Consider the following 27,457-nt stretch of genomic DNA (forward strand, 5'->3'; position numbering starts at 1 on the left):
CAGTGGCAAGAAAAGCAGTCCAACAGCATTATCCTCTCCAAAGCCAACATGTGCTGCACTAGTGGCAGCCTTCCGTCTCATAAGATGCTGGTTTGCGCCCTGGTGGTCAACTCTTTAAGCATCACCTGGTATGGCTCAGGCGCACCATTCTGGAATGGTAATCTCTGCTGTGTTTTCTGCAAAGGAAGATAGTGGACGGAGAATGTGCACAATTCACTGGCCTCTGTTTTCTCTGAGCCCACTTCTCAGACAGCTGAGCTTTTAGTTTCTGCCCATCTCTTCCAATGCCCTTCCAAATAGCCTCCATAGCTCACAGCCATCAATGACTGTCTCCCAGTTTTCAGTGTCAATGTTTGCCATCTTCATATCTCACTTGCAGATGTCCTTGTAATGGAGGTATGGACACCCAGAAGGTTATGACCTAGTGGCCGATTCACCGTACAGAAAGTCCTTGCGTTTACAGCTGTCATCCATCCAATGAACGTGGTCAAGGCAGTGCAGTCATCATTGGTTTAGCAATAAGTGTATGCCGAAGGAATAAGTGCACTCCAGGGCCTCTTGTCCTGCCAAGAGATGCTGAGGATATGTCTGAGACAGCATAGGTGGAAACCATTCAGTCTTTTCTCCTGCCTAGCGCATCTATCTAGGTCTCACCATTGTGAGGAGGAGTGTGCTGAGGATGCAGCTCTGGTAAACTCTGAGTTTGGTGTTCTCAGTCAGGTTGCTGTTGTTTCACACTCTCTTACTCAACTTGGACATAACAGCTACAGCTTTTATGATGCGTGTGTTGATTTCAACAGCAAGTGACAGAGTGCTAGTGATTGTACAGCCTAGATATGTAAAGCTGCTAACAACCTCCAGTGTCATATTGTCAATGCTGATATGTCATGACTCACTGGGGATAGTGCATTATAGTATCAAGCCACACTGTTCCCCGAGTCGCGACAAATGTGAAAAGTTTGACCAAACCACCAGATTGCCCCAATTGTACCTAACTGTTTAATTTGGTTAACAGAAAGCGAGCACCAAGTTTGTAAAGTTAATATGTAAATAATTGTTTATTGAACAAACTGTCATTAACCAGTGGTAAAAGAAAGAAATATGAACTGCTAACTTCTAACTCTATAACCTAAACTCTGCTTTTTCTTAAATCCCTATATGCACACACATAAGACACACAAAAACATGGATTTTAAGGGTGGGATAAAACAGTTCAGTAGCACCAGTTCCAGAGTACAGGTTTCAATGGGCTTATTTTGATCAATGTCTTCCAAATTCCTTTCAGTTTTTGTTGATGACACAAAGTGGTCTTCCAGCACTTTCAGTATTTAGTTCACTGTTTGAACACTTGCCTTTCAATGTCTCTAACAGTGATTTTCCCCATTGCCTCTTTACAGGGGTTTTCAGAGAGAGAGAGCAGGTTATAGAGATATGAGGAGAAAAAGCCAGTTAGCTATTATTGTGGAATTAATGGAATCTTATACACAAAGGACAGAGAGGTTTTAGGTCTTTTCCTTTCAGGCTAGGAATTATTCAGCTGCACAGTTGTCATGGAAAACCTTGGTCACCTGGTCAGGAGCCAATTAAAACATTGTGTCCAGGCAGCTCCCTTGGTCCAGGATTCCTTTCCGGCACTGTCCTGTCTTTCATGGCACACTCTGTTCCAGGACTGCAACATTGTATATATCTCTTGTCCTGTTCCAGTGGACAGGTCTTTCAAACAGCAACCATTGTAATTTTAATCCACAGTCCAAGAGAAAATAAAAAGGTATGTTCTTTACAACAGTCCAACAAAAGTAAAAAGATATGTTCCTTGCAGGTGTAACTGGGGAAAGCTTATTTTATTCATTCACGAAATGTGGGATTCGCTGGCTGGGCCACCATTTATTGCTCATCCCTAGTTGCCATTGAGAAGGTGGTGGTGAGCTGCTTTCTTGAAACACTGCAGTCCATGTGGTGTAGGTAACCCACAGTGCTGTTAGGAAGGGAGTTCCAGGATTTTGACCCAGCAACAGTGAAGGAGTGGCATTATTTCTAAGTCAGGATGGTCAGTGACTTGGAGGGGAACTTCCAGGTGATGGTGTCCCCATCTATCTGTTGCCCTTGTCCTTCTATATCATAGTGATCGTGGGTTTGGAAGGTGCTGTCTAAGGACCCTTGGTGAATTCCTGCAGTGCATCTTGTAGATGGTACACACTGCTGCTGTGTGTCAGTGGTGCAGAGAGTGGATGTTTGTGGATGTGGTGCCAATCAAGTGGGCTGCTTTGTCCTGGACAGTGTCAAGCTTCATGAATGTTTTGGGAGCTGCACTCATCCAGACAAGTGGGGAGTATTCCATCACACTCCTGACTTGCGCCTTGTAGATGGTGGACAGGCTTTGGGGAGTCAGGAGATGAGTTATTCATCATTAAGGAGGTTATAGCTGGGCACTTCAAGAAGCTCAAGGTAATCAGGAAGAATCAGCATGGTTTTGTGAAAGGAAAATCATGTTTAACCAATTTATTGGTGTTCTTTGAGGGAGTAAAATGCTCTGTGGATAAAGGGGAACCTGTAGAAGTGTTGTACTTGGATTTCCAGAAGGCATTTGATAAGGAGCCACATCGAAGGATTTTGCAGAAAATAAAAGCTCATGGTGTAGGGGGTAGCATGGTAGAAGATTGGCTAGCTGGCAGAAAACAGTGAGTATGCATAAATGGATCTTTTTCTGATTGGCAGGATGTGGAATTCCGCAGGGGTCTGTATTGGGGCGTCAACATTTTACAATTTATATGAATTATTTAGATGAGAGGAGTGAAGGCATGGTAGCTAAATTTGCAGATTACACAGATAGGTAGGAAAGTATGTTGTGAAGAGGTTGCAGATGGATATAGATAGATTGATTGAGTGGGCAAAAATCTGGCAGATGGAACATAGTGTGCGAAAATGTGAAGTTGTTCACTTTAGCAGGAAGAATAAAAATCAGAGTATTATCTAAAATGGAGAATGGCTGCAGAATTCCAAGGTGCAGAGGGATCTAGGTGTTCTGGTACATGAGTCACAAGAAATTAGATCTTCCAATTCTGAAACCACACTAGGAATTGGGATAGATGTGTTAGCCAAGACCTGCCATCTGACAAGGGTAACACGAGTAAATACTTTTCCACGATGCTCAGTAGGAAGATGCCTTGTTAGTTGTTGCAATCACTGTGGTTTATTCTTGTACAGGGTCACAATTTTTGCATCACACATATCCTGGAACATTGCCCCCTCCTTCCAGCAGAGACAGAAAAGATTGTGCAGATGCTGCAGGAGTGCCAGTTTCTCGTGCTTGACGAGTTCAGGCAGTATAACTTAAGTATCTAGAGCTTTGCCCATGGCAAGTGAGTCAATAGCTTTGCTAAGCTCCTCCAATGCGGGGTCGATATTCAGCTCTGCCATGACAGGCAGGCTTTCTATAGTGTCTAGAACTACTGTAATGACAGTGTTCTTCCTAGAGTACAACTCAAGATGCGTTCTACCTATCTCTCTAATTGTTTTCTGCAGTCGGTGATGACGAGTCTGCCTTTGTTTTCAATGGAGCCGTGCTCTTTGCTGATGGACCTGTTGTCTTCTTAATCCCTTCATACATGACCCTCGCATTCCCTGTGTTGAAGGACATTTGGATATTCTGGCAGAGTTGTAAGCAGTAGTCTTTGGTGCACCACCTGGAAGTTCGTTGGACTTTACTTTGAGTGGCTCTTAGTGCATTCAGAATTTTAGAGTTTCAATTTCTCTTTTAATTAATGAGAGACGACTGCTTGGCTTCAATGACAGGTTCCATCACAGTTATGTTAGCCACAAACCAGTCAGCATTTTTCTGTTTTTGCTTCCATATGTTGAGGGTGTTGGATTATAGATGGTCTCATGAAGTATGTGCCATTTTGCTTCTGCACTGTGTGTGGGATTGCCAGAGAGCACCTGTTCAATCGAGTTGAGGAACTGTTAGTTTTTATCTGGATCAACAGTATGGTTGACTGATGTTGGTCTGAGGATGGTATTTCTGTTTTGAACGAAAAACTTCAAGGGTTGCAACCTCAGCCGTCCTCCCACACCAGAGAGTGATCTGCATCACAGTCAGGTCTGTGGTAGTTGCATGTGTTGTGAATGACATTCAAAGAGTCAAGTCTGGTGATGGTGAGATTCAGCTGTTGCTAATGCCCTGATCTTGGATATCTCCAGGATGCCATGGATATAGTTTGTTCTGAAAGAAGGCATTGTTATCACAAGGCTTGTGGTAGCAGAAAAGCTCAAATAGTCTCTGTCTGTTCTCATTAATCTTGCCCAGATAATGATGTCAGAGGCAGGAGGGCCATGTGTCATGGTCTGTGCCCACTCCCGCTTTGAAATTCCCTCGTACCACAGGTAGGTGATGTTCTGACTTAGGGATTCTGCTGATAGCTGTGTCAAGCTCCTCATAGAACGGGTCTTTCTGTAGTGGAGCACAGTGTTGGAGCTTAGATACTCATGAGGTTAACTAGTCCTGTTTCACTTGAGAAGTGGATGGAGAGAACATTTTCTAAACCATTTGTGGTGGGTTCTATCATCGAGAGTAGCGAGTTCCTTACAGCGAAGCATACACCTTGCTCATGCACTTCCTCTGAACTCTTGCTCTGCCAGACAAATGCGTCATGTTTCCTTTTCAAATATCCTCTCTCGGCGAGCCTGGTCACTTGTAGGGATGCTATGTCAATGTTCAGCCTATCAAGTTCCATGTTGATCATAGCTGTCTTGCACGTGTTATCGACCAGCTGCAAGTCATCTGTCAATCTCTTGCACCTGGTCCTGATATTCCAGCTTGCCGATTGAAGAGTTGGCATCTTCTTTCTTTGCCCAGCATCAAGGTGCTAATCATACAAAACCAGCTCTGCTGGGTGGGAAATGTCATTTGTATGCCTGACACCAGACCCCAAAGCAACTGTTCTAACCAGAACTCAATCAGGGTGGGAGACTCCTAGGAGGACAGTGGAAACGCTTTAGGGAATTTTTTTTCACTTGTTCATGGCACGTGAGCTTTGTTGGCTAGGCCGGCATTTATTGCCCATTCCTAATTGGCCTTGTGAGGTGATGGTGAGCTGCCTTCTTGGACTGCTGCAGTCCATGTGGTGTAGGTACACCTACAGTACTGTTAGGGAGGAAGTTCCAGGATCTTGACCCATCGATGGTAAAGAAACTGCAATTATATTTCCAAGTCAGGATGATGAGTGGCTTGGAGGGGAACTTCCATGTGGTGGTGTTCCCATTGCCTTTGCTGCCCTTGTCCTTCTAGATTGTAACGGTTGTGGGTTTGGAAGGTGCTGTCAAAGGAGTTCCTGCAGTGCATCTTGTAGATGGTACGCACTGCTGCCACCATGGGTTGGTGGTAGAGGGAGTGAATGTTGGTTGATGGGGGTGGGCTTCTTTGATCTGGACGGCGTCAAGCTTCTTGAGTGTTGTTGGAGCTGCACTCAGCCAGGCAAGTGGAGATTCTTCCATCATACTCCTTGTGATTATAAATGATGGACAGGCTTTCGGGAGTCAGGATTCCTAGCCTCTGACCTGTTTGTGTAGCCACAGTATTTATATGGCTAGTCCAGTTCAGTTTCTGGTCAATGGTAACCCCCCAGGATGTTGATATTGGAGCATTCAGTGATGGTAATACTACTGAATGTCAAGGGGGCGATGGTTAGATTCTCTCTCGTTGGCGATGGTCACTGCCTTGCATTTGTGTAGCACAAATATTGCTTGCCACTTGTCAGCTGAAACCTGGATATTGTCCAGGTCTTGCTGCATTTGGACATGGACTGCTTCAGTATCTGAGGAGTCACGAATGGTGCTGAACATTGTGCAATCATCAGCGAACATCCCCACTTCTGTCCTTATGATGGAAGGAAGGACATTGATGAAGCAGCTGATGATGGTTGGGCCCTAGGACACTACCCTGAGGAACTCCTGCAGTGATGTCCTGGAACTGAGATGATTGACCTCCAACAATCAGCACCATTTTCCTTTATGCTAGTTATGAATCCAACTAGTAGAGTGATTTCCCCGATTCCCATTGACCCCAGTTTTGCTAGGGCTCCTTGATGCCACATTTGGTCAAATGCTACCTTGATGTCAATGGCAGTCACTCTCACCTCACCTCTAGAGTTCAGCTCTTTTGTCCATGTCTGAACCAACCAACCTCAAAGCATCACTGAAGAAATCAAACTTTCTGCTAACTCATGGGAGTCCCTAGCTTGTGAGTGACCAAAGTGACCGACCATTCATTTGGGAAGGCAGTGAACACATTAGGAACATGCAGAGCTGATGTTGAGGCATTAGAGAGAGGGCATAACTCTCCAAACAATTTACTTGTCCAATCCTTCATGCACCACTTGCCCTACATCTGGCAGAGCCTGCAGATCACACATTGGACTTAACGGCCATCTCAGAACCCATCTGGGTAGAAGCAGGTCATCCTCTATCTTGAGAGCCTGTCCAAGAAGAACTACCCTATAATTCTATGAGAAGATAGGCAGTTTTTGCCTCAAGTATGATGAACAAAAAAATGTCGCAATAGACAGGAAATAGTTGTATTTTTATAATATAAGTAAAATATAAATACTTATTAAGATATATTCTCACTCATTAGATATATTAGCCACCAGGGGGAAGCATCATCCTGCATAATTTGAAACTGTTGTATATCTTTCAATACAAATTGATAAATTTGAAAGAAGATCCATTCAGGCCATTAAAAGTTTTGTGAAAATTAAGCATAGAATTATATCAGAAATAAGATTTTATCAGTCTACCTACTGTTATTTGTCTTTTGGTATCACAGAAAACAGCTAGAATATTTTCAGCGAATCCTTTAATGACTCAGTCCGATAACTTTAAAATTCTTAGCTGTATTTAGAGATTCCTCCATAGCTTCACCCCTCCTGATCTCTGGGCATCTCCAATTTTGATCTCTTGTGCATATCTGATTTTCCCCACTCCACCGTTGGTGGTTAGCCTTCAATTGTCAAGACCCTAAGCTCTAGAATTCCTTCCTTAAACTTCCCTGGCTCTCAACCTCATTTTCCTCCGTTAAGATGCTCCTTAAAAACTATATCTCTGACCAAGATTTTCACAAAATGACGTGATGTCTCCTTATGGGGCTTGGTGTCAAATTTTGTTTGATAATGCTCTTCTGAAGCATCTTGAGACATTTTGCTATGTTAAAGGCATTATATAAATGCAAGCTGTTGCTTCTGTTGTTGACTGGTAAGACCTATTTTCCATCTATCAATCTAATAGGTACTAGATAGCTATACTGTTTTACACCATAGGCTATCAAATAGTTACATCTTCATCTAATTAGCCAATTTAACCTGTATCTTATGAGATTTGTGCTTGGGCTTTTATTGGACTGGAAAGAGTGGGAATAAGAGAAAGCATATGAATTTTATCTGAACTATGAGAGAAAAATATGATACCTTGCAGCTTCTGGTAAGCTAACTTAAAAGATAAAAACAAAAAACTGCGGATGCTGGAAATCCAAAACAAAAACAGAATAACCTGGAAAAACTCAGCAGGTCTGGCAGCATCGGCGGAGAAGAAAAGAGTTGATGTTTCGAGTCCTCATGACCCTTCAACAGAACTAGGGTGAATCCAAGGAGAGGGGTGAAATATAAGCTGGTTTAAGATTGTGTGGAGGGGGGGGAACTGGAGGGGGGTGGTGTGGTTGTAGGGACAAGCAAGCAGTGATAGGAGCAGATAATCAAAAGATGTCACAGACAAAAGAACAAAAGAACACAGAGGTGTTGAAGTTGGTGATATTATCTAAACAAATGTGCTAATTAAGAATGGATGGTACGGCACTCAAGGTACAGCTCTAGTGAGGGTGGGGGGGCATAAAAGATTTAAAAATAATGGAAATAGGTGGGAAAAGAAAAATCTATATAAATTATTGGAAAAAACAAAAGGAATGGGGAAGAAACAGAAAGGGGGTGGGGATGGAGGAGGAAGTTCAAGATCTAAAGTTGTTGAATTCACTATTCAGTCCGGAAGGCTGTAAAGTGCCTAGTCGGAAGATGAGGTGCTGTTCCTCCAGTTTGCATTGGGCTTCACTGGAACAATGCAGCAAGCCAAGGACAGACATGTGGGCAAGAGAGCAGGGTGGAGTGTTAAAATGGCAAGCGACAGGGAGGCTTGGGTCTTTCTTGCTGACAGACTGCAGGTGTTCTGCAAAGCGGTCGGCCAGTTTACGTTTGGTCTCTCCAATGTAGAGGAGACCGCATTGGGAGCAACGAATGCAGTAGACTAATTTGGGGGAAATGCAAGTGAAATGTTGCTTCACTTGAAAGGAGTGTTTGGGTCCTTGGACGGTGAGGAGAGAGGAAGTGAAGGGGCAGGTGTTGCATCTTTTGCGTGGGCATGGGGAGGTGCCATAGGTGGGGGTTGAGGAGTAGGGGGTGATGGAGGAGTGGACCAGGGTGTCCTGGAGGGAACGATCCCTACAGAATGCCGCCGGGGTGGGGTGAGGGGAAGATGTGTTTGGTAAAAAAGTTCTGTTGAAGGGTCATGAGGACTAGAAACGTCAACTCTTTTCTTCTCCGCTGATGCTGCCAGACCTGCTGAGTTTTTCCAGGTAATTCTGTTTTTGTTTAAGCTAACTTAAAAGTTTGTTCTGGTGGTATTCATAGAGTTTTCTATATGCTGTATCATACATAATGAAAATAAGGGCCAAAAAGGATTGAAACTTGAATTGTCACTTTGTTTAAGGTTGTTCATATTTTAACTCACTGGTTTCAAAGAAATGCATGCAATAGATACAGCAAAGAAGTGATCAGAAAATCAAGTTTAAAGTCAGTTAGAAACAATCTAATGTGAACAGAAACAGATGATATATCTGATTGCCTGTGTAGAAATTGTTCTTTGCTGGACCCTGTCGATTGTTCTGCTCATTGTTGAAATAATAGTGCCTTGGTGATATTGAGCCTGTGACAAGGTAGGGAATCACAGAGAGATGTGATTACATTTTGCCAGGATTTGAGAATTTTAGTTGTGAATTGGATAGACTGGGGTTGTTTTCTTTGGAACAGAGGAGGCTGAGGGGAGATTTAATTGAGATGTATAAAATTATGAGGGACCCAGATAGAGTGGATAGGAAGGAACTTTTTCTCTTAGTAGAAGCCTCAATAAGCAGGGGGATTAGGTTTAAAGTAGCTGTCTGAAGGATTACTGGGGACTTGAGAATTATTTTCACCCAGCAGATGATGGGGGTCTGGAACTCACTGCCTAAAAGGGTGTTCAGGCGGAAAACCTAATCACATTTGAAAGCTACTTGAATATGCAGTTGAAGTGTTGTGACCTACAAGGCTGTGGACCAAGAGCTGGGAGGTTGGTTTGGGCTGGATACGTATTTTTTGCCCAGCACAGACATGATGGACAGAGTGGCTTCCTTCTGTAACACACATTTCTATAACTCTATAAGATAATTTGCTATAAATCTTTAAATATTAGTCAGGGTGTAATTATTATTTTGGTTATTACATTGCCTTTTTATATCAATGGTAGTATGGTTTATTAATATTTTTATCTGTTCAATCATGTTTCCCTTCCAGCTATTGCTCTGAGATGGCTGCAATGTGTCATAAATGATATACTCAATGAATGTGACCACTTTCCCTGATCAACTTCCTTGATGTCTCTGCAGCCTTTGACATGACTGACCACAGCATTCTCCTGCAAAGCTGCTTCTTTGTTGTCCAGCTTGATGGGACTGCCCTTGCTTGGTCCCAGTCTTACCTATTCAATTACTTCAAAGTTTTGGGCCCACGCTTTTACCTTTCAATCTCGATCTCCTCACTTAAGACCCTCTGACCTACTTTTGGTCAGGCCTCTTATTTTTTCTGGCCTATAGCTTCCCAGGTATTGTTGCTCACAGGACATTAGAAACAGGGAAATTTCCATCAGAAAAGTTGTTAACTGTCCCATAACCACAAGATTGTTTCAGTAATGAAATATTCCCAGAAACTAAATGAAACATTAACTGAGATCAGTTATCTCTCTCTCTCACAGCCAAACCTATCTGTACTTTAGCGCAAAATGACTTTGTAGTGGGATTCCAAACAATTTTAATAAATGTATTCACAACCAGGCACAATAGTTGCATTCAAGAATTACGCTTGTTCATCCAGTTGAAGCTCATGTGGTGTCATTCTTACACCAAAATGGAGTAGAATTTTAAATGAATAATGATACAAATAAGGAACACATGAGCCACACTGTCACAGAAACATCTTTTCATAAGAAATCTAAGAACATAAATAGAAGAGTAGACCATGTGACACCTTGAGCCTGCTCTGCTATTTAGTTGGATCATGGCTGACCTTCAACCTTAATTCCATCTCCCTGCCCAATTTCCATCTCCCTTGATTCCTTTAGAGTTCAAAAATCTATCAATCTCAGCCTTAAAATATATTTAACAACTGAGCATCAATGACACCCCCCCCCATTTTTGCCTTTTTAAAAAAATTTCCATTCTTCCTGCCATATTTCCCCACACTGTAGGCCATCAGCCACCTAATTGTCTGCTCACTTAACTTATATATATTCCTTTGCAAATTTTGTTTCTCCTCACATCTTACTTTCCCATCTAGTTTTGTATCATTAGCAAACTTAGAAATATTATACTCATTCCATTCATCTAAATCATTAATATAAATAAAATATTGTAAGTAGCTGAGGACCCAGCACTGATTCTTGCAACACTTTAGTAACGGCCTGCCAACCTGAAAATGAGCTGTCTATTTCTACTCCATTTTCTGTCGTCTAACCAACCCTCTCCTTGCTAATATATTGCCCCAATCCGATAAGTCCATACCTTGTATTTTGTGTGGCACCTTATTGAATGGAAATCCAAATATGTTACATCAATTGGCTCTCTTTATCTACCTGCTCAACGTTACATTCTCAAGAAATTCTAATAGAGTTGTCAAACATTATTTCCCTTTCATAAAGCCATGTTGATTCTGCCTAGTCATTTTTATATTTCTTGATATATTACTCTCATTTTATTGTTTCTTCATTAATTTTTTGGTCATCCTTTGTTGGCATTCAAGAATCTCCCAATCTTCAGGCTTACCATTTTTCTCAGCAACATTATAAACCTCTTGCTTTTAATATAATACTGTCCTTAGTCTCTTTAGTTAGCCATGAATAGATCACTTTCCCCTGCAGTTTTTATTTCTCAATGAAATGTATATTCATTGAGAATTCAGAAATATTTCTTTAAATGCTCACTTTTTTCCTATCATCATACTTTTTAATCTAATTTCCTTAGTTACCTTATCCAACTCAACCCTCTTAAATATATAATTGGTTATATTTAAGTTTAATCCTCTAGTTTTGGTCTCAAGACATCACTCTTGAACTCAATATGAAATTCTATCATATGATTGCTCTTTCCCAAGACAAGATCTGAAAAGGTTGTTCCCTGGTTGATTCTATAACATACAGTTCAAGGAAACTGTCTCAAAAGCATTCCATGAACTCATCCTCCAAACTAACTTCTGCCAATTTGATTTGTCCAGCCTAAATGAAGTCCCCCATGATTGTTGTATTGCCTTTGTTACAAGCTCCTCTTTTTTTTTGATGAACACTGTCCAACTGTGTAACTACCGTCAGGGACCTATAAACTGCTCCAAATAGGTTTTCAAGCCCTTTGTATTTCATATTTCTACGTGTACTGATTCTACTATGTGGTCTTCCTAGCCAAGAATCCTTCCTCATTACTGTCCTTATGTCATCCTTTATTTTCAGGACTAACATTTACCATTTTATCTGTCATCTCGAAATTTCAAGTACCCTGGAATGCTTAGTTCCCAACCTTGGTCACCACAGAATCACAGAATTTTAATGGCACAGAAGGCATCGTGTCTGCACCAGCTCTCCAAATGAACATTATGATCTAGTGCCATTGCCCTGCCTTTTCCCCCTACTCCTGCACATTGTTTCTATTCAAATAATCATCTAATGCCCTCTTGCGTGCCTCGATTGAACCTGCTTCCACACACTTCCAGGCAGTGCATTCCAGACTCGAAGCACTCATGTGAAAAAGTTTTTCTCACACAACTACTTCTCTGCAATAACTATTAGATCAGATAATAACCTTTATTTGTGTTATTACTTTATATCTCTTGTTAGTAATGCTTGGGGCATTCAAATGGGATGCCTTCAATTTCCAATGTTTACCCTTTTTCCCTGATTGAATCTTACTCATTGCTGCTTTATTACCATTAAATTATCTGTCCCTCCCTATCATGCTCCCCTTATTTTACCCAAATCATTCTACTGCTCTTTCATCTTGATATTTCTCCTTCAATTTATAAATTTCCTCTCACCCTTCCCCCCTTTCCATCAGAAGTAGAGTTTCTGATTGATCAATTGAAGTGTTTTGTCACTTCTTAACAATTAAGAATGCACGCACAGCTATCTGCTTCTGAACTCCAACTTCTTGTATGGAAAACACCATTCTTTTATTCCTTATTCTCCACCAGAGGGCAATATATCCGGGACTAAGCACACCCTACTGGCAGGTTTTATATAAAAATTATTTTTAACTAGATGCTCTTTTACAAAAAAAGCATAAACATTAAACACAAACATCACATCAATATACATGCATTATTTTTTTCATTTTTGGTCACATCCCATTTACCTATGGCCAGCGGGTTTTGGCATAGGTTAGCAGAGCCAGGCCTTAATATTTCCTAAGTGTGTGCGGCTATACTGCTGTGATTTTACCAGGCAAAAAAACATATTTTACTGGTGCCCGTCCTAGCTGGATATCCTGGAATGTTAAATTAATTGGAGCATTGGCTTGATGGATTAGTTGAAGCTAAATAGGAGGACTCCCATTTTAAAATGACAGACTTCTCTTCTATTAGTCGCTGAGTTGTCAACAGTTTCTGGAACACTGAGTTTTGATAGGTATTGGTTTTTAGGGTACATGAGAGGCTTGAATTTGATTGTGATCTTCCATCATTTTGGAGCCATATCAAACCCCAAAGAGACGTATGCTTACCTCATGACGATTGCTGTGCATTTTATCACTGAAGTTTTACTCTGAGATCCTTCCTTCATCAGTGATAAGGTTTGAGAAGTGCACTCCTTCTGACCTTGACCCATTTGCTCTTCTGGAAAGTGGAAAATTGATGTTTTGTGGTGCACAATTAGTTAATCTTTTGCAGTTATGAATAATGGGTGAATTTTGTCAAGAAATACTATACAGTTAATGATGTCCCTTTAAAATAGCCAGATAGATGGTCTTGGGTGTGACGTCCATTGTAGAGAAAATGCACTATTGAAGGTGCAGTCTTTTGGTTGAGATCTTAAACTGAGGCCCCATCAGGTGGACGAGAAGATCCCATGGCACTATTTCAAAGAAGAGCCAGGCAAGTTACCTCAGTGACTTTGCCAATATGTATATCTCACTGAATATTTGATTTATTTTGGAATGAAGAACAAGTAGAAGCAATGTAAAATAAAGAATGCAATGGTAAAGGGGGCACTGGAGCAGGGGAATCTGGGGGTATATGTGCACAAGTCATTGAAGGTGGCAGGACAAATTGAGAGAATTAATAAAACACTTAAAATGGGATCCTGGGCTTTAGATTTAAGGTGGTTGGCAAAAGAAGTGACATGAGGAAAAACTTTTTTTTTTACACAGTGAATGGTTAGAATCTGGAAGGTACTGCCTGAGTATATGGTGAAGCCAGATCCAATTGTGGCTTTCAATTGAGAATTGGATCATTACCCGATGAGAAATTAACAGGGAAATGGGACTAGGTGAGTTGCTTTTGTAGAGAGTAGGTATCGACATGACATAATAATCTCCTTCTCTGCTGTAACCATTGTATAATTCTATAACATAACAAAAATAAATTATCTGGTAACTTTGCTGTGCACAAATTGGCTGCACAACAGTGACTAGATTTCAAAAGTAGTTAATTGGCTGTAAAGGACTTTGAGAAGTTTGGTGGTTTGTGAAAGGCACTGCATAAATGCCAATCTATCTTTCTTTGCCTTAGAATAATTACTGTTTAGTTGAGCTGCCAGTGTCTTTAGAGGTATAAAACAAAAACAGAATTACCTGGAAAAACTCAGCAGGTCTGGCAGCATCGGCGGAGAAGGAAAGAGTTGACGTTTCAAGTCCTCATGACCCTTCGACAGAACTGATCAGAACCTCAGTTCTGTGGAAGGGTCATGAGGACTCGAAACGTCAACTCTTTCCTTCTCCGCCGATGCTGCCAGACCTGCTGAGCTTTTCCAGGTAATTCTGTTTTTGTTTTGGATTTCCAGCATCCGCAGTTTTTTGTTTTTATCTTTAGAAGTATACTCCACTAGGGGGGAGGAATTGAAAACAAGGAAAGGTGTCTGCGCCTTTAAGAGAGGGATGAGGGCGCCTGCGCCTTTAAGAGAGGGATGCGGGCGCCTGCGCCTTTAAGCGGAGCGGAGTGGGCAGGGACTTGGAAGCGGGCGTTTCAGAGGCGGGGAGAACAGGGAGGCCGAATCCACGTATAAAGAGAACACGCGGGAGAATCACCGGCGAACGATCACAACATCATGCCCAGATATGAGCTAGCATTGATTCTGAAAGCCATGCAGCGGGTGAGTGTTCACACCAAAAGAAACTGAAAAGAAAAAGAGAGCAAAAAAAAAAGAGCGAAATAAAACAGTCGCCATCTTCACGCTTCGTTGGTTGTTAAATCCAGTGACAAGGGCGGCAAGTCCCCGTCTGTAAAGCAGAGGCTGACGGGGAAACGACATCAACCGGTGATCTCCTCGACCCTTGGCTTTTATATATATATATTTTTTTAAAAAAATGTCAGGATGGTGCTTTTCGTTCTCTTTTTTTAAAAAAAAAACATTAAACCGGTAAAGTCAATTATAAAGCCGTTGAGGCTCCGAGTCGACCTTGGCGCCAGGGAGCGGGTGCCTCAGGTTTGCTGCCCCGCGGAGAGTCACTTCTGAGGGCGATTTAGCTGAAGAAAGTGGGCGGGCTTCGGCTGGAGGGAGAATAGGGGCTGAAACTTCGCCGTCAGACTCCCCCTGTTCAGATCCATGCCTCTGGACCGTGGTGCCTCCCTCGGCTGTTAGGGAACCTTAGGAGACGCTTGTGGGTGAAACCGCGTCCCCGTATCAAAATAACACCCGCCCCCCTTTTTTTTTAAAGAACAAAAGTTTTTTTTTTGTACTGCTCTGCACTTATAAGTTTCTTCAGTCAGTGGGGTAAAGTGAAGGTGTGTTAGTTTCTGCATCGTATTCAATCGTGTGAAGCATTGTTGGGTTTTAAGCTAAAATAATTCATACATTTTAACTCAGTCATTAAAACTATGTTAGCAACGTAATATTTTCATCTTGCAAACTTAGGATTTGGTCACTTTAACGAAAAAGGGGAAAAAAATCAATGGGGTAATGACGCTTGATCTTTTCATAGTCTTTAATACAAATAGTGTTATTTTTTGGCCTTGCAAGTATGTACTGGGCGTCAAAAGTATTTAGCAATTAAATAAAGAAAGGTGTTTGCTGTTTAGAAGAATATCGGTCAACTACAAAATCTTGCCTCCACAGCTCTTGAAACTGCCCAAAAATCATGCCCTACTCTGGTAAACGTTTGATTTACAGTTGAGCTTTTATCTTATTACTGTGCCGAAGGTAAGTTATCTGATGATTACCTATGGTGGAACCCTGTTTTATGGAAATCCTTTCCATCATGGCATGACACAATTTCTGTAGATCAGTTGAGTGTTAATAGGATTTTAAAAAAAACAAAGATCTTTCAAATTCAGTTACAGTAAGAGTTTCAAAACCAGCTAGCTGCATTGTAGACATTGTTTTGAAGAATTTTAGTCTCTAAACCAAGCACATGTTGCATGCTATAAATTACATTTTGTAACTGACTGAAGCTAATTATTTGCTTTGAAAAAAACAGAACTGTAAAACAAAGTTCTAAACTGTAGTATATAGTAACTAAAATGGAAAATTTATCTTTGTAACACGAACTGCTGACTTTGATTTCAGAGAGTTTAAATAGTAAAAGTTGCGTAGATTTGCAAAAAAAGTGTTTTACTGTAATTGTTTTACATTCATTGTCTGGCAAGTCAATTGGGCCAGATTTTTTTTTTCACAACAAAACTGGGTTCCACCATGTTCGCATACATTGCTACACCTTCCAAAAGACTTGTCCAGTTCTAACTTTTGAAGAGTTTATATGAGGTGATAATTTCAGAAAATGTGATGTTTTGACAGTGCTAGAATCAATCCTTTCAATAGGAATCTACTGTACTTTGCTTGAAATTTTGAGACAGGTAAGTGCTGCATTGAATAGTTTGCAGTTTTCTGATGGACAGCTCAGATCTTTCATGTGATCTGTAAATTATTTTAGTCAAACTAAATACATTTGGAATAGAAAGTGGGTTCATATAATGTGACATTATGTTAATATTTTTGAATAGGGAAGTAAGCAATGCATTACCTGAAGGTTCTGTGTTTGAATTTTAATATACTGAAACCTCTCCAGTCTGAAATGCTTGGGACCAAGTCATTTCTGAATCATAGAATGTTGCTGGAAAGAGAGATTTGTTGCTGAAGCTGTTCATCTTGCACTCATCAGGACAAAAAAATGCCAAATTTCAAACTATGATAATTTATGCTACAGGAGAAAAGGGCGCTGATTAGTTGATGAGATTGTAGAATGACACCAGAATGCTTAATTGAAAATGTATGAACCAGAAAATACTGTAGATGTAAATATTTACCTGAAACATAAATCGTTGATAAAACATCCTAAAACAGTGCTAAAATTGTTTCACTTGTCCAAATACTGTAACTTCCATGTTTCACTCCCAAAGTGCTATACTGAAATTATGCCAATGATACGGAGGGAATTTCTGGACAGCTAGTGTTTCAGAACAATGGATTTCTGGGCTGGAGAGGTTGCCGTGTATTTTTATAATTACTGCATTAGTGAAAAAAATAATTGGTTTCCAACTCCTCCCTGTCTCCACCACAGTTAATATGTATTACCCTGGCTAAGAAATTGAACTTCATAGTCCTACTCCCAAGGCTAAATAAAAATGCTGCTCTTTAACTTTAACAGAGGCTGATCTGCACTTAATTCATTTACCCACCTTTGCACCATAACTTGCCCAACAAAAATTTGACTGTCAGTCTTGAAAGCTCCAATTGTCCCAAGGTCCACAGCCCTTTTGTGGAGAGTTCTAGATTTCTTCTTCCCTTGTGGAAAAAGTACTTCCTGACTTTTTTTTGCTTCTGAAGGCCCAGCTCTAATGTTAAGCTTGTAGCCTTGTTCATGCTGCCTCCTTTAGAGGATATAGCTTCTCCACCATATACACCCTAACAAATCCTTTTAACATATTATGAAATGCCTTGATTAGATTGTCTTATGATCATCCACACTCGGGTAAATACAAGCCAAGTTTATGCAACCCGTTCTTATCATTTAACTCTAAGCTCCAGTATGAGATGGGGGTCCGACCAAAGCACTATACAACTGAAGCATAACTTCCCATTGTATTCCAATCCCCTGTGGACAAAGGTCAGCATTCTATTCGTCTTTTTATTTACTTTTTCTATCTGTCTACTAACTTTTAATGGTTTGTGGTACTTGGACTCCCAAATACCTTTGGTCCCCTTAAGTTCCTAGATTCTCCATTTTAGAAAATATTCTGGTTTATCTGTCCTCTATCCAAAGTGGTTGACCTCACGCTTTCATACAAATCCATTTGCTATGGTTTAGCCCAGTCACTTATGCCATGTCCCTTTTGTAACTTGAACCTCACATTTGCACTACTGTCTGTCCCTCCTAATTAGGGTTAACCTGCAAACATGGCTAGTCTCTCCCTTCATCCAAGCCATGAGTAATTTGGTGGAAATTTGAGGGCCCAGAACATTTACTTGGGCAACACCACATGTCATGCCCTGCCAGAATATGTACCCCGAATCCCCATTCAGCCCCTTCCTTTGAGTGAAAGAAATTAGAGTTTATTTATAGTCATAATTTTGTAGGAAACCTGTAACGAGTGCAGTAATTTCCAGTGCACAATGACCCTGACAGCCAAGGTTGCAGTCGAGATTGGAATTCTTGGAATGGGGTGCTGAGAGTGTATATGGGTTTTTCTGTGTGGTGCCACAATGCACAAGAATTTGATCCTTGCTACTAAATCCTGGGACTTCCACCTCTCCACTCCATGCATCCCACCCTGGGAGTGGTGACAAGCCTCCACTTTTGCAACAGGATATGGTCCAATAAGTTAAGAATTTTAATTTCATTTTCGAGGCTGAAAGAACTTTTGAGATTTGAACTATTGCTTTTGGAAAGCCCCAAATAAAATAATCGTTTTAAATACATTGACATAATTCATAAGTTCCTGCTTTTATGACTTCTCAATAAAGAACCATAAACACATTTTGAGTAGAACAATAGTGCTATTTGTTTCTAGAAGTCATGAGAAAGAACCTGGAAGAACAAAACCTAGTTGGAATTAAAAGTAGAATAGCTCGCAGGATTTAAGTTGAACTTGTGTTCTGTTGCGGTTTTATTTCTATTGTTGGTCCAATACTTTTGGAATAAAACTTGCAACTGAAAAGCATATTTATAAATCCTTGTAAGTAAATATAAAAACCTCAACTTTTAAAGTTGTTACAAATATGTTGTAAAACATGGCTAGCAGCAAGGTAATCGAATGTTTATGCTTGTGATTTGGCTTGTTATCCAGTAGTTTTTCTTGTGGCTTTCTTTTATTATCTCTATTCACTAGCCCAAACATATCCTGTCCAACACTGACCAAGGCCAATGGAAATAAATCAATTGAGGCATTGCATATTTTTTTTAATAAGATACTTTACTTTTTAGCTTAGAAGCATTTATTTTATTTAAGCTTTAATGAATATTCCAAAGAGTATGCAACATTGATTTTTATTTCCATTTAAGGTACTGAAATGTAATTCATGGCTGCTTCTTAGTTACATCTAATATGCAGTGTTATCAGATTTGTGTGCAGTGTTGGGTTCTGGTAAATATAAAAAGGATAAATAGTTGCTGCTGATCTGTTGTCATAGTTTGATTAATAAGCATTCCTTGCTAATTTCGATGTTAATTTACCTGGAAAGCCTAGCAAGGGAATATTTGTGAAGGTGAAATATTAATAGAAAACATGTACTCTTCAACTTGGCCATTGTTTATTGGATAACTTAATATTCTCTCTACAATATGTGTACTAGTGTGGTACTGAAGGTAGATAAGATTGACACACTCCAACTGTGTGCAACTTGACCCCAATTCCTAGATTGTCTGTGATAGAATGATAGGATTGTTACCATGCATGACATTTCTGGGCAGAGTTAGTGGGGCCATCAAGATGAGAAAATTGATTCCCAAATTATTTGTGAAATATTTAACTTTTTATGCATGGTTAATAGTCAATATTTTTATTGAGAAACCAAGGTGTAGCAGCAAGGCTCATTGTGGGACGCAGGACACTATCAAATTAGAAAAGAAGCCCAGGTAAATTAAATAGTTACTTAAATGTAACTGAGATTTTTAAAGGCATGAAGGTTGTAAAAGGAAGGAATTAGAATGGGGGCAAGTTGTGGTGGTGGATGGAAGCAGTAAAGAGTCTCTTGGCTTTGGAAGTCTTGGGAACTGATAAAGAGTGGAATCTGTACAATTGATGTTGGCTTCAATGTAGTGAGAATGTAGGGAGGGAATAGAATATTAGTGTCTGTACAGTTGGAGCTTTGAAATGATGAGGAAAGTTCAAAGCATAGAGTTGATAAAGATTTTTAAAAATCAGAATTTTTTCTTGTGGGCTGTCCAGGCACGTGTGAGAATTTCCTTTTCCAACATAGAAGTATTTGAGTCTTGCAGTAAACTTGTTTTACGGAGTTCTTAAAGGGATGTTTGACACAAACATCAGAGTACTTGGGGCCAACTTTTAATAATGTTATAAAATCTCCTGTTGTTGGAAAGGATGGTGAAGCAAAATAATGGAATATGGGTAACAAAAAATTTAAAGATCAGTGCTTTTGATGGACTGAAAGAAATCCCATTCCATTATCTGATTAAAGTAGCTAGAAAAAGCTAAGTTATACAATTCAACGATTTCCGTGCGTGTTCTGCTTGGAATCATATAGCTCAGGAGGAAACCATTCACCTTTTGGCTGCTCTTTGGAAGAATTATTAATTTCCACTTCCCTACTTTTCCTTTATAGCCATATAGTTCTTTCATCAAATATTTATCGCGTTCCCTTTTGGAAGTTACTATTGAATTTGCTTCCACCATCTTTTCTGCCAGTGTATTCTAGATCATAACTTTCTGGTTCTAAAAACTTTCCTCATCAGCCCTTTGATTCTTATGCTTATTATATTAAACCTGTTTCCCCTGGTTACTGACCCTGTTGACAGTGGAAATGATTTCTCCCAAAACCTTCCTTAATTTTAAAGACCTGTTACATCTACTTCTAACTGTCTGTACTTGAAGGGGGAATAACTCCAGTTTCTCTGGTCTCTCGACGTAACTGAAGTTCCTCATCCCTATGGTACCATTCAAGTAAATGTCTTTGTGCACTCTCCAAAGCTATTAAGTCTTTCCTAAAGTGCCCAGAGTTGATTTCAATATGCCAGCAAACTAAAAAAAGGCAGTAACAATGGAGTTAAGTGAATGAGAGATCATGGTGCAGAGAAAAAGTGAAAGCAGTATTTTTAATTCCAAGAATAATTTAAAATCTCAAGGTGTGAGACTCCACACTTTTTAAAAAAAAATCAATTACAATTACATTGAATAGACAAGCCCTACCTCTTTCTGGAATGTTTAGTAGGCACCACAGCTTCACCCCCTTCAGATGTTTTAATGCTTGCTCTCTTGGTGAGATGCCATTATAGCACAGCTTTCAGAGGAGCAGGGAAGAACAGACAGCAGCTTATTAAGCTGCACGTGAGTGGACAGTGGAAGTGGCTGTCTACTTAACACCAGTGAGTGCTAAGCCTCCTTGTTATTCTTGCATCAAAATATGGACAACTATTTAGAAGCACATTTTTGAGGGTGGTTGGTAGAACCCTATAAAATTTTAATGGAATGCAGAATGGAGGATGAAATAAATTTTCCAGCACCAAATGTGAGTATTTTAAAATCTTGCCACTGTATTGTGCAAGATATTAAGTACTGTTGGAAGTTCATGAAAAATTATTGTTTATGCGTGTCTTTTGTGAAAGAATTAGCAATATAAATAGTTGAATAAATGTGCAGTAAAATACTGTGCATTAACGGAATATCATGGAGTATTTAACCACTTGAGACAGATCTCTTTTTCAGTCTTATAAAAAACCTAATCATTAACTGGAGACATGTAGTAGAAGAATGATTACCTCCAATCGTTAGCTGCTTGAAAAAAAACAATCCATTTGCACAACAGTGGTCAGAGCTGAGTCTGGTTACAGTTTGAAAATTTTGAACTAATGTTCCAAAGTACTGATAGCAGTATATGTTAAGAATGTAAATGGTGATTAGGGGGAATCTCTGAAATTTGGTGTGTAAGTTATAATTTCATGCATGGTTATGTCATGTAACAGTAGGTGTATGACTAACTATAAAGTAGAGCTATGACATGTACACTAGATTTGATAGTAGTATTGGATCATTTAGCCTTTTGAATGCAATTACTCCAGCACTTCTGTTAAAGGTGCATTGCTGTCAGTGGTACTTACAGTGCAGCTGTAAGCTTAGGATACCTGCACCATTCATGTGCCTCATGTGAACCTCAAGTGCAAATCTTTTGGAAAACCCGTGGTTTCTCCTTTCTGCATACGTGAGTAGATATATCTTCTAACCATTTACTAGTAACATTCAGTTATGGTAAACTTTTATACAAATGCACTTTATGATATTAAGGTATTTGTATCTATAAGAGCCCCCGTAACATTACCACTACCACACAACCTTTTCTCATATTGCGCCCCTCAATAAATTTGAAGCAACTTTAATGTATGTAATCCTTTCCTATTTGTAATTGGCTGCAAAATAGTAGGATTATAGAATTGATGCTTGGTGAGTACAAAACACCTTGAGCGGGACAGCCCAGAAGTTCCCAAATTTAATCACTGGTCTCTGAGTTAGCTGATTTCAGGTAGGGTTAGGGTGATGTATTATAGTTGGCATCCCAGTCGTCAAGGTGGGAGCAGAGAGGTAAACCAATTGGCTTCTGAATGCTATCCAGTAATCCCTGCCGGAATTAATCTCCTGGATGCTGGAAGAGTACTTGACTTGGGTGGTATCACTGCTGAGTCTGACCGTCTTCCCCACTGTCGAGCTTCCAGGCTTTTTAACATTGAATCCTGAATAATTATCGACAGGAATGGGAATCCTGGTCTCCTTCCTCCCCACACTTCCACCCCAGATCAAGGACATTGAGATTAACTGTAACACCCAGATCATTATCTTGGCTAATTTAGCACAGACCAGGGGTTGAATGCCTCGTTTACGACTACATCACGGTGCAATTTCCCATTAAACAATCAATGAGCCTCCGTTTCTGCTTTTGCCTCTCTCTATTACCATGTTGTATCTGCATTGATGAGGATGATTGTTTCCCCGTTCTTTTTCTTCAAATTTCTATTTGATGCTTCATTTTGTTACCTGTATCCATGAATTTTGAATTTTAAACTACAACCACTTACTAGATTTTTGATTTGTATGTTAAAATTTGTTTTGCAGAAACGGCCTAGAGTTTAAAGTATTTTCTGGTGTCACACATGTTCGCTGTGCATGGTATTTAAAAATTTATTTGTTTTTTTTGCAAAGCATACTCTGAATACTTGATAGTTTGATAATTATGAAAGGTCTTAGGACCCTAAATATAAGGTCATTACTTTTTGTGTGTGTTTTTTTATTTAAAAATCCCCTACCCCCTGAAATACTCCAGAATTATTATGGGTCACATATATATACATGGTCTTTTAGAGAGGCAAAACAGACTGATCACTTGATTCCCACAAAACTTTTTGTCCAGTATCACTTTTTTGCTAGTTTTGAGATATCTTCCTTGGACAGGTATTAATTTTCATTCAGGAATTATATTTGAGCGCATCTATGGTCTTTTTAAATTTGGTGTATAGTGGTATACATCCATCTTGTCACCAATGAAACTTCTCCAAACAGTAGGGATTTTTAAAAATTTCACACTCTCTGGCATATTAGTTTTATGCTGAAAGAATTTAAAACTATCTTTTTTAAGGTTTTCAGTTTTTTTTTCTGTGCATTAATTTTGGACTGCTTCTCATGATTTCGCCATGCATGTCAATTTCTGCAACTTTCCACTAAACGCATACTGGTAAGTTCACCTAAATTTGGTGTGTACACCGAGCATTCATCAGGAGCCAGTGGCCTCTTGAAAATGCCTTTAACATTTTCTCAAAACAAACTACTTGTCTTATGGCTTTCATAGCCTAATATGTGGTACTTGTAAGTTATAGGATTGGCACCACTTAGTTTGTTTTGTGAAAAATAATATTCCTTGAAATGTACCATCTGTATAATTCCATATCTTTGGTTTTCCATCTGCTCTAACCCTAATTATGCCACTTGATATTGTTTGCCCTCACATCCCTGATTCACATGCAAGGTTGGATTGTGGAGTTGAGAGAGTCTGTGATTGATAATGTTGATCATAGGCCTTCAGTCACCTCTTATACCTTAGTCTTAAAATGGAAATTGGATTTTTTTTCAACGTACTCACTTGCATGTATTAAATCATTAGCCATTGAGGAAATTTGCATCATGTAATTTTTTTCAGAAATGAGCCCAATTTTAAAAAGTGCAATTCTAATATCCTCTTTGTCTTTTGTCTTTGCTGTCTTGCAGGAGTGTAACTCTAGGCCTTACTAGACCTGTCAGCAACAGCTAAGAAATTCAACATCAACAAATTAAGCTGTGACAGTCTTGTGGAATGCTACTAAAAGAGCATGAGAAATAGTCAGAAGTGAAGTTAACAAGATAAATAGTAGTTGGCATCCCAGTGCCTGTACAACTGGAATCCTACAGTTTCAACCAAGGCAGCAAACCAAAGGACAAACATTTTACCACTCTATACAGTTTTTTTTCCTACTTCATAGCAATCATAAACGTGCCTGATCATTGGATTTCCTATTCTGTAAATTGAATCTGAAATATTTTATAAAAATGTTTGGTTTTATGGAACCAGCTGATCTAGCTGTTGTAGCACTTTATTTTGTTCTTGTATTGTGTATTGGGTTTTTTGCGATGTGGAAGACTAATAGAAGTACTGTGAGTGGATACTTCCTTGCAGGACGCTCCATGACCTGGGTAGCAATAGGTGCTTCATTGTTTGTCAGCAATATTGGCAGTGAACACTTTATTGGGTTAGCAGGATCTGGAGCTGCCAGTGGGTTTGCAGTGGGAGCTTGGGAATTCAATGCAGTATTGCTTTTACAGTTATTAGGTTGGGTTTTCATCCCTGTCTATGTCAGGTCTGGTGTGTACACCATGCCGCAGTACCTTTCTAAGCGTTATGGAGGTAACAGATTAAAAGTGTATTTTGCTTTATTGTTTTTGACTTTGTATGTTTTCACAAAGCTTTCTGTTGACCTATATGCCGGGGCATTGTTCATCCGGGCCTCACTGGGCTGGGACCTGTATCTCTCTATCATCATTTTAATTGGGTTGACTGCGGTATTAACTGTCACAGGAGGACTTGTGGCTGTCATCTACACGGATGCCCTCCAGGCCATTCTTATGATTGGTGGAGCTTTAACATTGATGGTTGTGGGAATGGTTAAGGTAGGAGGTTTTGAGGAATTGAGACGGCGATATATGTTGGCCTCACCAAATGTTACAGCAGTTCTAGCCTCCTTCAACCTAAGTTCTACCAATACCTGCCGCATCCACCCAAAAGAAGATTCTCTAAAAATGTTACGTGAACCAACTGATGAGGATATTCCTTGGCCTGGTTTCCTGCTGGGTCAAACACCAGCTTCTGTTTGGTATTGGTGTGCCGACCAAGTCATTGTACAGCGCGTCTTGGCAGCAAAAAACATTGCTCATGCCAAAGGAGCCACCCTGATGGCTGGTTTTCTGAAACTCTTGCCTATGTTTATCATTGTCATCCCAGGCATGATTTCCAGAGTTCTCTTTACTGATGAAATTGCTTGCATTAACCCAGAGCACTGTATGCAAGTATGTGGCAGCAGAGCAGGTTGCTCAAACATTGCCTATCCACGATTAGTATTGGGAATCTTGCCTGCAGGCCTTCGTGGTTTAATGATGGCTGTCATGATAGCAGCTTTAATGAGTGATTTGGATTCCATATTCAATAGTGCCAGCACCATATTTACTCTGGATATTTACAAGCATCTTCGAAAGGCTGCCAGCTCTCGAGAACTTATGATAGTAGGTCGTCTATTTGTTTTCTTCATGGTAGCTATAAGCATTGCCTGGGTTCCTGTAATTGTAGAGATGCAGGGTGGACAAATGTATCTTTACATCCAGGAGGTTGCAAATTATCTCACCCCACCAGTAGCAGCCCTGTTTCTTCTTGGTATTTTCTGGAAGCGCTGCAATGAGCAGGGGGCTTTCTGTGGAGGGTTGATTGGATCCATTTTGGGAATCATACGCTTGATTCTTGCTTTTATTTATCAAGCACCAGACTGTGACCAACCTGATACTAGACCAAGTTTTATCAAAAATGTTCACTACATGTACGTGTCAACTTCTCTATTTTGGTCCACAATCTTTACAGCAGTAGTAGTGAGCCTGCTGACCCCTGCTCTTCCTAGAACATATACTTCATGCACCACATTCTGGTCACTAAAAGACACAGACACTATAAAAAACTCCCAGAAGGAAGAATGTGATAAACTAACAAACCGAACCACGGCTGAATGCAATGGCCATGCCACAAGTGCGGATAAGTCTGACAGTAAAGATGCTGATGGAATCGAATTAGTTCTGTTAACACCTGGAAGTGATGATTCCAAATCTTTGAACACGTTGTGTGTCTTGGAAGGACAGACACCAAATGATGGTTATATAAATGGACAAGCAATGGCTGTGGACTCGGAAAGCAAAGAGGAGCCAGAACTGGAAAGAAGCAAATGTTGGAAATTTTTTGACTGCCTTTGTGGATTAAAAAGTTATGATGTGAAAAATCCAGTAGCAAAAATCGCTGTAGAAGACGAAATGGTTTGCTTACAAATGCTTCAAGAAAAACCAAGGATTAAAGTATTGTTAAATATTGGACTTTTAGTTGTATTATCTTCTGGCATATCCATGTTCATTTATTTCTCTTTGTAAAAATCAGCCTGCAAATTCAAGTGATGCTGTTTTTGTTTTGAAGACTTTTTAAAAAAAAAAGTTTCTTTTGTTGGCACAAGTAGAGAACTTGTAACTTTTTTTGTAAAGTAAACAGGAGTGGTGAGGGGGAAGATTAAGCTAACATGAAATTGTAGATGCCCAGTCTGACCTCAGCTGATGCAAAACAGAGGCAGTAAAATTGGCCAAAGTGTCTTACAATTTAATTTTCCCCATCTTAATTATATTTCAGCTTCTAGTTGCTGCTCAGCAGCTGCTGCTGGAAGGACATGTGGGTTTCAGATGAGGACCAAGATCAGGTTCAGTTGTGATATGGCTTTGGTTACATGTCCTTCTGCTGTCCACTGTCAAGGCTCACTGGCCCCTTATGGGGAACCAGTGGGGATTCCTGCCCGGTAAACTATGCTAGACAATTGAATCAGTGCCTTCTAGTGGAGGTAAAAGCGGCTAGAAAAGAAAGTTGAAACCTTGGAATTAAGTCCATGGCCAACTTAATTTTGGGGATTGCAATTTATCACTTATGTTTTATATAAGTAGGTAACTTCATTTTCTTCTATTTATTCTGTGAATTATGTGCAAATGAGCTATGACTCTTTTTAGAACAAGAAAATTCTATCTGATATTTATTTATAAATGGTTTTCCCTGTCCAGATACATTGACAAAAAATGTGTACATGGGGGAACTGAAATTCTAATCTATTAGAATACTTATAATGTCTGAGCACTTAATGTTTTTGCCCCAAGATAAAAATACAATTGAATGGACTGAATTAATTACTACATTTAATCTAGTTTTATGAAAAGTAAAAATATGTAAAATTTTTCATTCTTGACATTTTTTTTGTCCCCCCTCAATTCCTCCTCTTCCCCCCCCCCCCCACCTCATCCACCTGTCTCCACAAATGCTACTCCACCATCTATTGGATGTTGATAACCTGCTTCCTGATCTCTTCTGCTGAGTTAGCTGAAAGAAAAGGTGTCCAGCTGCGACACTGGGAAGATTGTTTTCCCCAAATTCCCTTCCCCGCCTTCGTGAGGGAGTTGACCTATGTTAATACCTTCTTGCACAATTAAGGTCAGGAATT

The 27,457-nt window shown here is 39.9% G+C and overlaps 1 protein-coding gene across 9 annotated transcripts in view; it reads left to right on the forward strand.

Annotated features, from left to right (window-relative positions):
* The first annotated feature begins 14,504 nt into the window (after positions 1 to 14,504).
* slc5a3b (solute carrier family 5 member 3b) overlaps positions 14,505 to 27,457 on the forward strand; it is a 78,793-nt gene continuing 65,840 nt past the window's right edge. The window contains exons 1-6 of one of the 9 annotated variants that reach the window (XM_041210612.1): positions 14,507 to 14,637; positions 15,601 to 15,684; positions 17,503 to 17,587; positions 21,716 to 21,855; positions 22,761 to 22,814; positions 23,907 to 26,430. In XM_041210612.1, the coding sequence (XP_041066546.1) occupies positions 24,225 to 26,354 (2,130 nt within the window). In that variant the 5' untranslated portion in view covers positions 14,507 to 14,637; positions 15,601 to 15,684; positions 17,503 to 17,587; ... (1 more) ...; positions 22,761 to 22,814; positions 23,907 to 24,224 and the 3' untranslated portion in view covers positions 26,355 to 26,430. Of the gene's footprint in view, positions 14,638 to 15,600; positions 15,685 to 17,502; positions 17,588 to 21,715; positions 21,856 to 22,760; positions 22,815 to 23,906; positions 26,431 to 27,457 lie in introns of those variants that run through there. The other 8 variants (XM_041210611.1, XM_041210615.1, XM_041210613.1 and 5 more) reach the window with 8 other exon arrangements.

This window comes from Carcharodon carcharias, chromosome 18, assembly GCF_017639515.1.
Source record: "Carcharodon carcharias isolate sCarCar2 chromosome 18, sCarCar2.pri, whole genome shotgun sequence".
Classification (NCBI taxonomy): domain Eukaryota; kingdom Metazoa; phylum Chordata; class Chondrichthyes; order Lamniformes; family Lamnidae; genus Carcharodon; species Carcharodon carcharias.